The following is a 13,523-nucleotide window of genomic DNA, read 5'->3' on the forward strand; positions in this document are numbered from 1 at the left end:
GGATCCCGCCCGCCCCGCTGGGTGAGCCCCCCTTAGTGACCCCCCCACGGCCCCGCACCGGGCAAACCCTGCCAGGAGCCGCCTCTGAGCCTGCCCCTCCCGCAGGTTTATTCCCAGCCCCTTCCCGCATCTTTCCCAACATTCCCTGCCTGCCGGGGAAACATCTTCGTGGACAGAGCAGGTTGCCTGGGGATGCCCCATCCCTGGGAACATCCCAGGCCAGGCTGGATGGGGCTGTGAACGACCTGATCTAGTTGAGGATGTCCCTGCTCGCTGCAGGGCGGGACTAGATGTCCTTTAAACGTCCCTGCACCCCAAACCAGCCCGTGATGCTGTGACCACCAACCCAGGACAAGCAGCCTGTCCCCCCCCGGGGTGGCAGCCTCTGTCACCTGCAGCCCAGCGGGCACTTTGCTGCCTGGTGTCTGGTGCCACTGGTTGTGCTGCTTTCCCCAAACCTCCCCCCCTGGCCTCCTCCTGTCAGGGTGAGTCTTGTGAAAACACTCTGAAGCTCCACATGTTCCATATTTGCTCAAGAGGTGTCCCCGGGAACCTGTACACCTGCCCCATCCAGCCAACATCTTGGCTCCTCTGGTCCCTTCCCTGGAGCCAGCCCCAGGCTGGGCTCCATCCCTCCTGCCCTCCCAGCAACCTGGGCACCCCATGGTCCTCTCTGGAGTCACTGCCAAGCTGGTGTGCCTGATGGCTCTGCCAGCTGGGACCCCCGCCCTTTGAAGGGCTCCCCTCCCATACCACTCCTGGGATGCTTCCCCACTGCTACTCCAGGAATGGTTTGGTCAAGACAAGTTTAAATTGCAGGGCGGGACTAGATGGCCTTTAAACGTCCCTGCACCCCAAACCAGCCCGTGATGCTGTGACCACCAACCCAGGACAAGCAGCCTGTCCCCCCCCGGGGTGGCAGCCTCTGTCACCTGCAGCCCAGCGGGCACTTTGCTGCCTGGTGTCTGGTGCCACTGGTTGTGCTGCTTTCCCCAAACCTCCCCCCCTGGCCTCCTCCTGTCAGGGTGAGTCTTGTGAAAACACTCTGAAGCTCCACATGTTCCATATTTGCTCAAGAGGTGTCCCCGGGAACCTGTACACCTGCCCCATCCAGCCAACATCTTGGCTCCTCTGGTCCCTTCCCTGGAGCCAGCCCCAGGCTGGGCTCCATCCCTCCTGCCCTCCCAGCAACCTGGGCACCCCATGGTCCTCTCTGGAGTCACTGCCAAGCTGGTGTGCCTGATGGCTCTGCCAGCTGGGACCCCTGCCCTTTGAAGGGCTCCCCTCCCATACCACTCCTGGGATGCTTCCCCACTGCTACTCCAGGAATGGTTTGGTCAAGACAAGTTTAAATACTGCAGGAGTGTGTATTCCCTGAAGCGTGTGCAGGGGTGAGGCTGAGCCCCTGGAACTGCAACACTAACAGCACGGAGTATAAAACCCAGCAGGATTTAGATCTTCCTCCTCAGATCATCACCTGCGGGTGGAAATGCCTCGCTGGTCCTGCAGGTATTGCAAGGCCCTTGCATTTTTAGATCTGAAGCTCTGGCTGCCAAAAATGCTAGAGATACCCAAATCAGAAAAAGCCAATTATTACAGAAAAGCAGAAGGCTGATACAATTTTTAATTAGTTTTCTTTTTTCCTGAGTAAATATATTAGGTCATAATGAACTCAGCATTTAAAAATTTAGTATCAGAGGAAGCAATTATAGGAACTACCAACCTAGACAGACATTTGCAAAGCTCTGTCAACACCTGAGACAGAAAGAAAAGATGTCATTACGTGGTGGAGCCTCACTAGGTTTTTGCAGGGTCAGAGTTTCAAGAGCTGTTCTGCTTATGGCAGATTTGACATGACAGCAAGAACTGGGCTGTCAACACAGGCTCTGCCAGGCAACAGCTTGTTGACTTCAGGTCTTCAATAGTCCCAGTTGGAACGAGGAAATCTTGGTGACCCACTGCAGTTTTTTAACAGCTTGAGTAGGTACAAATGTGAGCAGCTACCAAAAGAGGAGCACAAGGGAGAAGCATTAAGCCCTGGCAGAAATGGGCTGCCAGGAATGTCATGAAGTTCAAGAAGGAAAACTGCAAAGTCCTGCCCCTGGAGAGGGGAGGCACCAGGATGTGCTGGGGATTGACCAGCTGGAAAGCAGCTCTTCAGAGAAGACTGCTGAGGATCCTGGTGGACACCCAAGTTAAACTTGAGCTAGAAAAGTGCCCTTGCAGCAAACAAAAAGACTAATGACAACCAGGGCTGCTTTAGGAGGGGAGTTGCCAGCAGGCTGAGGGAGATGATCCTTCCACTCACTAGTGGCGAGGTCACACCTGGAGCACTCTGTACAGTGCTGGGCTCCCCAGCACCAGAAATACATGGACATACTGGAGAGAGTACAACAGAAGGTCATGAAAATGATGATGGGACTGGAGCATCTGTCCTATGAGGAAAGGCTGAAAGAGCTGTGACTGCTGAGCCTGGAGAAGAGAAGGTCTCAAGGGACCTCATCCATATGCATGGAGGGTGTGGAGTCTCCATCCAGGAAGATCTTCAAAAGCCATCTGGCCATGGTCCTGGGTGTCCCTGCTTGAGCAGGAGGTTGGATGAGATGACCTCCAGAGGTCCCTTCCTACCTCAGCCTTTCTGTGATCCTGCCTCATTCTCCAGCACATTCCTACTCCCCCTCATGCCAGCACTAGCACTTGGGCAGCTACACGACAAGGTGGAGCCTGCCTAAGCTAAAGCCTAATTTGCCAAAAAAGACCCCCAAGTTCCCAACTCACTGCACAGCTGCACACCTGAGCCAGCTCAGGAGAGGTTTGGGGACAGTGCTGGGGACAGAACTGCCTCTGTGGGCAGAAACTTGCATTTAGGGTGTTTCAATGTCACCACAAAAGCCCAGCCCCACTTCCAGCAGAGGTGGAGAGAGTCACCACCACTCCCACAAGTGAGGCATGGCTTTTTGGATGGGAAAAAGAGCCCATTTGGCTGAAAATTCACAAAAATCTCCCCACGATTGAAAAAAAACAAACCAAAACCAAACAAACAGAGTTTTGACCATTTGCAGCAGCACCAGCAGGGACACAGAGATGGCCCCTGCTGTGGTTCCAACCAGTGGTTCCACTCTGGTACTGCTGAAACAAGTCAGAAGGTGGTTGAGCACTGGAACAAGCTTCCCAGGGCAGTGGTCACAGCACCAAGGCTGCCTGAGTTCAAGAACCTTTGGATGATGCTCTCAGGCACAGGGTGTGATTCTTGGGGTGCCCTACACAGGGACAGGAGTTGGACTCATGATCCTGATGGGTCCCTTCCAACTCAACATACTCTATGATTCTATGATTCCATGCACAATCAGCTTAAAGAGCAGAGGAACTAAAACTTCAAGTCTCCAAACTGTTCTGTGATTATGCAAGTGGTTTGGAATGGTTGACTTCCTTCTGCAATTGTCTTTCTCAGCAAGCTGCTCTAGCGGGTGATGTCCTTAAATCCAAATCCACTTGATGACATCCAACAGGCCTACACAAAATATGCATCATTTGTTTATATTTTCTTTTGGCTCAGCCTGCAGAAAGGGCATCAGGAACTGAACATTCCAGTGTCCATGGGTGTAGTTGTGTCGTCGAAAGATATTTCACTCAAGAACATCTCTTCTCTGTGGTACAGCACATGGAGCTTGGTGTGTGCTCTGGAGGCCGCGCAGAGCAGGAGGTTGCGAGATATCTTCTCTTGTGCAGGGACAGGGTGGATGCAGAACACAATCCTCCTTTCTAGGCCTGAGAAGCGTCGGATGCTGTCAAGGACGATGCAGTTTTCTGAAACTTCCTCAGCTCTCCTCAGGAACCTCATGATGCTTTTTTTTTTTTGCCTTCCTAGCTCTGTTTCCAGTTGGCAGTGAAAAAAATCAGCTGCATCCCCAGTGCTGCACAGGATTGCAATGTCTTTGAGGCGATAGCCTTGCCTGAAGTAGCTGTCGCAGTTTGTGATCACATACTTCACTATCTCAGATATTTCCATTGGTGGTTTCAGGATGTAGTCACCCGGCAGAGAATGGGCACATGTGGCCTCTTTCAACAACTCCCCCAGCACCTCGTAGGGCATGTTCGTCTTCTGTTCTTCGAGGATTTTCTCCATTAGATCAAACATGACATTGCATATTTTCTTGGCGTTACGGACCATTTTAGTCAACCATTCCTGAGGGTAGAGTTCTGAAAAGTTAAGACCACAATCATATGGGTGAGTGGTCTGGAAGAAATCCATGAAGATCCAGAGAATGCCTTTTGTTTTCTTCACTAGCTCTTTGGCATGTTGGTACCAGTCTCCTTCTTCCAAGCGAAAATTCTGAGCTTCATCAACCACAATGTGTTTCACTTCTGGGAAGACCCGTTTTAAGAAGGTAACACGTGTCACTGACTGGCAGATCTTGTTCCTAAAAATACAAAACAAACCAAAACCCATATGGTAAATGAAGAGAAGATGTGCCCAGATAAATCTGTACTGACTGCCCCCACTCCTCAGCGGGTCCTCGCTGGGAAGCCGTTTGGCTGCTTAATTAATATTGCTGAAGAATGCAACTGTCCCTTCCCCAGTGGCTGGACACTATTTTATCCTCCTGGTGGAAACAGTTATTCCAATGGATTGGCTGTGTGCAGGCATTGATGCACAGCCCCTACCCACTGCCCTTGGAGGGGACTTGGGCCCACCACCCTTCCCACATGGGGACCCTTGGACAAGGCTCTCCAGGGCTGTCCCCCAGCCCCAGGGAAGGCAGCGTGGTCCCCTTTTCTCCCCAGGGCAAGGGGGACTGGCAGCACTCTGCCAGGCCATCTGCCTGCTGGGGCCAGGACCTGCTGCGTGGGCACTGCCATGCCTGGACTGGGTCTAGAACAACCAGCTGCCACCCACTGGAGACCAGCAGTGGAGGGGGGCACCAGCTGCCAGTCAGTGCCCAGCTGTCCTGCTGGAGAGGCAGCAGCACGGGAGTGCAGCCAACTGTCCCTCTCCCACATGAGCAAGGCTGCAACTCCCCAGTGCAAAGTGCCTTGTCCACTCCAGTGGCCTGATGACCTTGCAATGATGACACAAATGGAAATGCAGCCTGAAGAGAAATGGGGAACAGCTCAGCCTGCAATCCTTTACCCCAAGGGCAGCAGTTCCTGTTCTCCTTGTCTCAATGGCCCAGGTCCAAGGCCAGTTCCACAGGAGCTTGCATCAAGCCCAGCACAGGCAGCCCTGAGGCAGCAGCAGGGAAGGACAGGTGGGTAGTTTTGGTGTCAGGACCCACCATAACAGACTGTTCAACTAAGGCCATCAAATTGGGAAGGCCTAACACAATCCAGCAGCCCCTGAGCGTGGGATTCCCACTGGAGCCAGTGAACACTGGGCCTGGGCCAGAGCTCAGCTCCACCAGAAACCTTGCTTGGGATGACTGTGCTGTGTTTGTGTCAGCCAAAGTTACAGCTTTGGCAAACAGATGTAAAATCAGCAGGGCTTGTCCTGCATGTACAGAGGATGGAATGAAAGAAAAAAAAGAGGAAATTCACATAACTGCTTACCCCACAAAATTCTTCAAGGGTTGGTTCTCACAGATGTAGAGAACCTCTTCTGCAGAACAGTGAAAAACATTTCTTATTCTCTCAATGATCTTCAAAGCCACGATTGTTTTCCCTGTTCCAGGAAGACCAATGACAAACTGCTTCCTGGCTTTGTGCAGGTGTTTGGAGAGCAGCTCATACTGTTTGAGAGTGAGAAGGTTGAAAACCTCACAGCCAAGATGGTCACTTAAGTAGGACTTAAAGCTCAGTACAACAATCACAAGTGCACGCAGGAAAGCAGGGATGTCCCTGGAGGTGAGGACATAATCCTCTGGGTACAGGATGGTGTGATTACACAGGTTTTCCTGGGCTTCTTGCTGGGGAATGTCATCCCCTGCAACTTCCATCTGCTCCTCTGTGCCACTCAGGTGCAGTATCTTGGGAATGACACACACTTTGGAAGCATAACCGCCATCATTGACCAGTCTCTGTTTTAAGGCATAAGCTGTTTCTCTCAAGTTCTCAGCCTCAGCAGAACAGGTGTTCCCCACTACAGTGTACAACACTGGGTATGTGTTTTCAGCTACTAAGAGAACATCACACACAACATCCCTTTTTTTCTCCAATCCAATCTCAACAGCCCAACTTCTTGAAAATATCAATACTCCCTTGCTAAGTGGATGGATTTCCTTCTTCATTAAATCCTCTAATGCAGGATACTCTGAGAACAGGTCAGCACAGATGGTTTCTGGCTTCCATTTGATTCCATCAGAACCCACTAGAAAAAAAATATCAGAAGTTAGAAAAACAAAATACAGCAAATAATTTACTCAACACTCTGGCTACTAGAGGAATATATTATACCATGAGGTCATCAAAGTAAAAGTTCAGTGTGAGTCAAAAATTCAAAGAATCACAGGGGTTGGCAGGGACCTCTGAAGATCATCGAGTGCAACCCCCCTGTTGAAGCAGGAACACCCAGAGCACATCACATAGGAACATGTCCAGATGGGTCTTGGAAGTCTCCAGAGAAGGAGACTCCACAGCCTCTCTGGGCAGCCTGGCCCAGGGCTCTGTCACCCTCACAGGAAAAAACTTCTTCCTCATGTTAAGGTGGAATTTCTGTGTTGTCACTTGGTGCTGTTCCCCCTCGTTCCATCACAGGCACCACTGAACAGAGACTGGCCCATTCTTGACACCCACCCTACAGATATTTATAGACATTAATCAGGTCCCCTCTCTTGCAATGATGACACAAATGGAAATGCAGCCTGAAGAGAAATGGGGAACAGCTCAGCCTGCAATCCTTTACCCCAAGGGCAGCAGTTCCTGTTCTCCTTGTCTCAATGGCCCAGGTCCAAGGCCAGTTCCACAGGAGCTTGCATCAAGCCCAGCACAGGCAGCCCTGAGGCAGCAGCAGGGAAGGACAGGTGGGTAGTTTTGGTGTCAGGACCCACCATAACAGACTGTTCAACTAAGGCCATCAAATTGGGAAGGCCTAACACAATCCAGCAGCCCCTGAGCGTGGGATTCCCACTGGAGCCAGTGAACACTGGGCCTGGGCCAGAGCTCAGCTCCACCAGAAACCTTGCTTGGGATGACTGTGCTGTGTTTGTGTCAGCCAAAGTTACAGCTTTGGCAAACAGATGTAAAATCAGCAGGGCTTGTCCTGCATGTACAGAGGATGGAATGAAAGAAAAAAAAGAGGAAATTCACATAACTGCTTACCCCACAAAATTCTTCAAGGGTTGGTTCTCACAGATGTAGAGAACCTCTTCTGCAGAACAGTGAAAAACATTTCTTATTCTCTCAATGATCTTCAAAGCCACGATTGTTTTCCCTGTTCCAGGAAGACCAATGACAAACTGCTTCCTGGCTTTGTGCAGGTGTTTGGAGAGCAGCTCATACTGTTTGAGAGTGAGAAGGTTGAAAACCTCACAGCCAAGATGGTCACTTAAGTAGGACTTAAAGCTCAGTACAACAATCACAAGTGCACGCAGGAAAGCAGGGATGTCCCTGGAGGTGAGGACATAATCCTCTGGGTACAGGATGGTGTGATTACACAGGTTTTCCTGGGCTTCTTGCTGGGGAATGTCATCCCCTGCAACTTCCATCTGCTCCTCTGTGCCACTCAGGTGCAGTATCTTGGGAATGACACACACTTTGGAAGCATAACCGCCATCATTGACCAGTCTCTGTTTTAAGGCATAAGCTGTTTCTCTCAAGTTCTCAGCCTCAGCAGAACAGGTGTTCCCCACTACAGTGTACAACACTGGGTATGTGTTTTCAGCTACTAAGAGAACATCACACACAACATCCCTTTTTTTCTCCAATCCAATCTCAACAGCCCAACTTCTTGAAAATATCAATACTCCCTTGCTAAGTGGATGGATTTCCTTCTTCATTAAATCCTCTAATGCAGGATACTCTGAGAACAGGTCAGCACAGATGGTTTCTGGCTTCCATTTGATTCCATCAGAACCCACTAGAAAAAAAATATCAGAAGTTAGAAAAACAAAATACAGCAAATAATTTACTCAACACTCTGGCTACTAGAGGAATATATTATACCATGAGGTCATCAAAGTAAAAGGTCAGTGTGAGTCAAAAATTCAAAGAATCACAGGGGTTGGCAGGGACCTCTGAAGATCATCGAGTGCAACCCCCCTGTTGAAGCAGGAACACCCAGAGCACATCACATAGGAACATGTCCAGATGGGTCTTGGAAGTCTCCAGAGAAGGAGACTCCACAGCCTCTCTGGGCAGCCTGGCCCAGGGCTCTGTCACCCTCACAGGAAAAAACTTCTTCCTCATGTTAAGGTGGAATTTCTGTGTTGTCACTTGGTGCTGTTCCCCCTCGTTCCATCACAGGCACCACTGAACAGAGACTGGCCCATTCTTGACACCCACCCTACAGGTATTTATAGACATTAATCAGGTCCTGTCTCAGTTTTCTATTCTCAACTAAACAGCCCCAGGTCTCTCAGCCTTTCCTCCTCAGGCAGGTGTTCCAGGCCCTTCATCATCCCTGTAGCCTCCATTGGCCTCTCTCCAGTAGATCCCTGTCCCTCTGGAACTGGGGAGCCCAGAACTGGACATGATACTCTAGATGTGGTCTTACTAGGGCAGGGTAGAAGGGGAGAAGAAGCTCCCTTGACCTGCTGGCCACACTTTTTTTAATGCATCCCAAGACACTATTGGTTCTTTTGGCCACAAGGGCACATTGTTGTCCAATGGATAACTTGTTGTCCACCAGGATCCCAAGGTCCTTCTCCATTGAGCTGCTTTCTAGCAGGTCAACCCCTAATCTATACTGATGCATGGTGTTTTTTCTCCCCAGGTGCAGGACTCTACACTTGTTGAACCTCATGAGGTTCCTCTTTGCCCAGCCCTCCAGTCTGTCTAGATCTCACTGAATGGCTGCTCAGCCTTCAGGTGCATCAGCCAACTCTCCCAGCTTCTTGTCATGAGCAAACTTGCTGAGGACACACTGTCCCCTCATCCAGGTCACTGATGAAGATGCTGAATAAGACTGGGCCCAGTGCTGCTCCCTGGGGAGCACCACTAGTCACAGGTCTCCAGCTGGACTCTGCACCATTGATCACAACCCTCTGGGCTCTGTTGTCCAGCCAGTTCTCCATCCATCTCACTGTACACTCTTCTCACACTTCCTGAGCTTATCCACCAGGATGTTATGGGAGACAGTGTCAAAAGCCTTGCTGAAGTCAAGGAAGACACATCCACTCTTCTCCCTGCATCTACCCATTCTGTCACATGATTGTCACATCACTCCAATGATCCACATCCTTAACAAACACAGGGGAATACATGAAGCCCATTGCTAAACCTGGTGCTCCTCCAAAATAACAAGTAACAGTGATTAAAAAAAAATTAACACAAATCCTCTCTTAAATTGACAGGTGAAAATTACTGCTCCATCCATAAAACACAATCACCAGGCCAAGCACACACTGATTGTGTCACAGCCTTCCCTTAAAAAAGCACATTCCCATCAAGAAACAGCAATTGTACACCCTGCACCAAATGCTATGAACTGACCGGTACATGGATTATCTGACTATCCCAAAAATAGGTGTGAAAAGATAAAAAGATTAGAAAAATAATTAGAAAATGAACAATTAATATTGTTCATCCATAGGTCAGATTTTGGAAAAAAAATTAATCATCCACAGACTATGTCTAATGAGAAGGTATCTGTTTGTTGCTGATACTGCACAAGGACCTGGAATTCCATGTCTCTCCCATGTGCTGCAGAGCTGGACCTAAAGCCACAACCCTGCTCCCAGAACATGCTGGAATTCCCACTGCCCTTGGCTACTCCTGTTTCCCTTGGGCTTGGTGTGTGGCACTTTCTGTTGCTCAGCAACCATCACTGCTTTTGGAGCTGAAAGGTTTCTGCAAGAACCAAAAGGCTTTTGCTCAAAAAGCAAAGCAAAGCAAGGCTCTGCAGCCTGGCCTGGGGAGGGCTGGGCTTTGCTTTGCCCAGCCTGGAGGGCAGAATTAATGCACTGGGCAAGATAAATGTCGGAGCTGATCAGACCCAGGGCTTGGAGCTGAGCCTTGCAGAGCAGCACTGCAGCACCAAGCCACAGTGAGTGTACTGAGTGTGCCAGGCCTCAGGCTGGAGGCTTGTCTGGTTGCTTTGTTTGAGTTTTTGTTGACCTGTTGGAGCTTTTTTAACTTTTTTTTTTTTCCACTTGATTTGCCTGTAACAGCATTTCTTTTCTAATAAGCAGGTGGTTGTGGATAATAACCATCAATAACAGACAGCAGCCACAAGGAGGCCTGCACAGGATGAGATCTTTCTGCATATAATGTGCTGAGAAAAAGTGCAGAGATGCAGGTCTGGTAGGACAACAGGAGCCTTGAGATGTGGGATACAGGATGTGGGGCTCAATTCAGGTGTGGGGCAGTAAGAGACAGAGCACAGGAGATCCCGAGGCCAGAAACAGCTCTCAGATGGTCAACTGAAGAAATGCAGCCCCAGAGCTGAACAAAACTGCCTTTAAAAAGAACAAGTCTCTACCTTGTGTGAGACAAAAGTTCACTAAACTCTGACAGAGCAATGAACTTGCAGACCCAAGAAGAAAGAACAAGATGTCAAAGTGTGTTAGCAAACCTACAGCAAGTGACCCCAAAGGGGATCCTGGGGTGGGCAAGAGAACCCATCAGCATCAACAACAAACTCCTGAGAGAAGAACTGGAGATGCTGACAACCCACCCCAACAACCCCAGCAGATGGGAGTGGTAGGGGAAGGCTGAGGGTAACACCAGGAGCAGGGGTGGATGCTGGGAAACATGCAGGTAACTATTACTTTTTCCCGGTGGTATTAATTTATTGTCTTTCTCTTTCTTTATCTGCAACAACCAGATATTGACTAACAGCAGCTCTTTGGTTATGTTACTTAGATTCCAGTTATGCTAGTAATAAATTATTCTCTCTCTGGGCACATTCTCAAAAATTGTGTACATTGGGGATTATAAATTGAGGCAAAAATGGGATAAGAGATTGAAACACCTGAAAAATCAGGAAAATCAACATTCTTGGAGCAGTTACATCTTTTTAAACACCCTAACAGTTGTTTGCCTGAAATCTTATCTTTGTATCACATTATCTTCCTAGAATTTCTGTCAAATACAATCTTAAATTAAAAAAAAATATCCATAGTAAGTGGTTTACCTGGGTAGAGGTGTTCTTGGAGCTGAGACACACTCTGGAGACCAACATTTGAATAAACTGGCCTGATAAGAGGAGGACCATTGGCCAAGCTGAGCTCATTCGCAAAGTTATCAGCCAGATTTGAGACATCTTGAGGGGGAAGAAAAAAATGTGTTATATCCATGAAAATCCTTCCATACCAATTTTTAAAATGCAGCACTAACCATTCATGATTAATTTCAAACCTCCCTTCACAAGCCTAGTAAAAAAATGCTGCCTACATTGTTAGGAATGACCAAAGCACCAGGAGCAAGGCCTCGCAGCACAGAGAAGATTCCCAGGTGAAAGGCAAGACCTTGACCCCACGGGGGTGAATTTGGTGAGACCCCAGTGCACAGGGGTGGACAGCACCCCCTCTTTTGTGTCACTGTGTCCTTTGAAGAGATCAGACACCAGGGAAGGTTTGAGTAGCTCTGCACATGTTGCTGACTTCATTAGAGACGTTATTAATGCTTGATAAGGGGAAGAAAATTTGCACATCAGTTTGACATCACTTGAATTCTGTGTCCAGTTCTGGGGCCCTCAGCACAGGAGAGACATGGAGCTGTTGGAATGAGACCAGAGAAGGGCCATGAAGATGATCCAAGGGCTGGAGCAGCTCTGCTCTGGAGCCAGGCTGGGAGAGTTGGGGTGTTCAGCCTGGAGAAGAGAAGGCTCCAGGGAGACCTGAGAGCAGCTTCCAGTGCCTGAAGGGGCTCCAGAAGAGCTGGGGAGGGGCTTTTCATCTGAGAAGACAGTGATGGGACAAGGGGTGATGGTTTTAAATTGAGAGAGGGGAGATTGAGGTGAGATCTTAGGAAGAAATTCTTCACTCTCAGGGTGGTGAGGAGCTGGGATGGGTTGCCCAGGCAGGTTGTTGATGCCCCATCCCTGGAGGTTTTTAAGGCCAGGCTGGATGAGGTTTTGTGCAACCTGGTCTGGTGGTTCCCTGCTCATGGCAGGGGGGTTGGAACTTGGTGATCTTTGCGGTCCCTTCCAACCTTAGTGATTCTATGAACACCATTAAAGCTGATTGTTTAACCTTAGTGCTGGGACACAAGCAAGATGGTGGATGTACAGAGATCAAACCAGGGCATGGAGATCACTCCTTGCCAGTGCATCAAGCACTGGGGAATTCACTCCACAGGGATCAGCAGCAGTAAGGACTTTTTTTTTTTTTCAAAATAAACCCCTTTTAAGCACCCCAAGAGGCCAGATTTCCAGCAGGACATCACTCCTTCCTAAGCATCCTAACAGACAAAGCCAGCTTCCAAAGTCTTCTGCAATTTGCATTAACAGTCACAGAATCCCAGAATCCCAGGGGTTGGAAGGGACCTGGAAAGCTCACTCAGCCCACCCCCCCTGCCAGAGCAGGGGCACCCAGAGCACATCACACAGGAACGTGGCCAGGGGGGTTGGAATGTCTCCAGAGAAGGAGACTCCCCAGCCTCTCTGGGCAGCCTGGCCCAGGGCTCTGGCACTCTCACAGCAAAGAAGTTCTTCCTGAGATTCACATGGAACCTCCTGGGCTCCAGTTTGCACCCACTGCCCCTTGTCCTGTCACTGGACATCACTGCACAAAGCCTGGCTCTGTCCTCCTGACACTGCCCTGAACAGATTTGTGCCCATGGATGAGGTGGCCCCTCAGTCTCCTCTTCTCCAAGCCCAACAGCCCCAGCTCCCTCAGCCTTTCCTCAGCAGGGAGATGTTCCCCTCCCTCCAGCATCTCTGTGGCTCTGCCCTGGGCTCTTTCAAGCAGTTCCCTGTCCTTCTGGAACTGAGGGGCCCAGAACTGGACACAATACTCCAGATGTGGCCTCACCAAGGCAGAACAGAGGGGCAGGAGAACCTCCCTTGACCTACTAACCAGCCCCTTTCTAACCCACCCCAGATGCCATTGGCCTTCTTGGCCACAAGGGCACATTGCTGGCTCATGGTCATCCTGCCCACCAGGACTCCCAGGTCCCTTTCCCCATCACTCCTCTCCAGCAGCTCAGCCCCCAACCTGTACTGATACATGGTGTTTCTCTTCCCCAAATGCAAAACTCTGCACTTCCCCTTGTTGAATTTCATTAAGTTTCTCCCCACCCAACTCTCCAGCCTGTCCAGGTCTCTCTGAATGGCAGCACAGCCTTCTGGTGTGTCAGCCACTCCTCCCAGCTTAGTGTCATCAGCAAAACAGCTCGTGGGCAATTTTGAATCTTTCCACTTCACTTAGGTGCACATGGATCCCTAGGGAGACTTATTCCTGTTGGAAGTGCTTCAAAAAGTCCTGCTG

The 13,523-nt window shown here is 49.7% G+C and overlaps 2 protein-coding genes across 2 annotated transcripts in view; both read right to left on the minus strand.

The window, feature by feature from the left end:
* MKS1 (Meckel syndrome, type 1) overlaps positions 1-2,564 on the minus strand; it is a 14,115-nt gene extending 11,551 nt beyond the window's left edge. The window contains exon 1 of the mRNA XM_010007817.1: positions 2,499-2,564. Coding sequence (XP_010006119.1) covers positions 2,499-2,564 — 66 coding nt within the window. The remainder of the gene's footprint in view (positions 1-2,498) is intronic.
* A 1,007-nt stretch (positions 2,565-3,571) lies between these two features.
* Positions 3,572-13,523, minus strand: part of LOC104397813 (schlafen family member 11-like) — a 13,222-nt gene continuing 3,270 nt past the window's right edge. Inside the window, 3 exon segments of the mRNA XM_010007827.1 lie at positions 3,572-4,421; positions 7,243-8,011; positions 11,228-11,356. Coding sequence (XP_010006129.1) covers positions 3,572-4,421; positions 7,243-8,011; positions 11,228-11,356 — 1,748 coding nt within the window.

Source organism: Chaetura pelagica, unplaced genomic scaffold (genome assembly GCF_000747805.2).
Source record: "Chaetura pelagica isolate M959 unplaced genomic scaffold, ChaPel_1.0 scaffold590, whole genome shotgun sequence".
Taxonomy (NCBI): Eukaryota; Metazoa; Chordata; class Aves; order Apodiformes; family Apodidae; genus Chaetura; species Chaetura pelagica.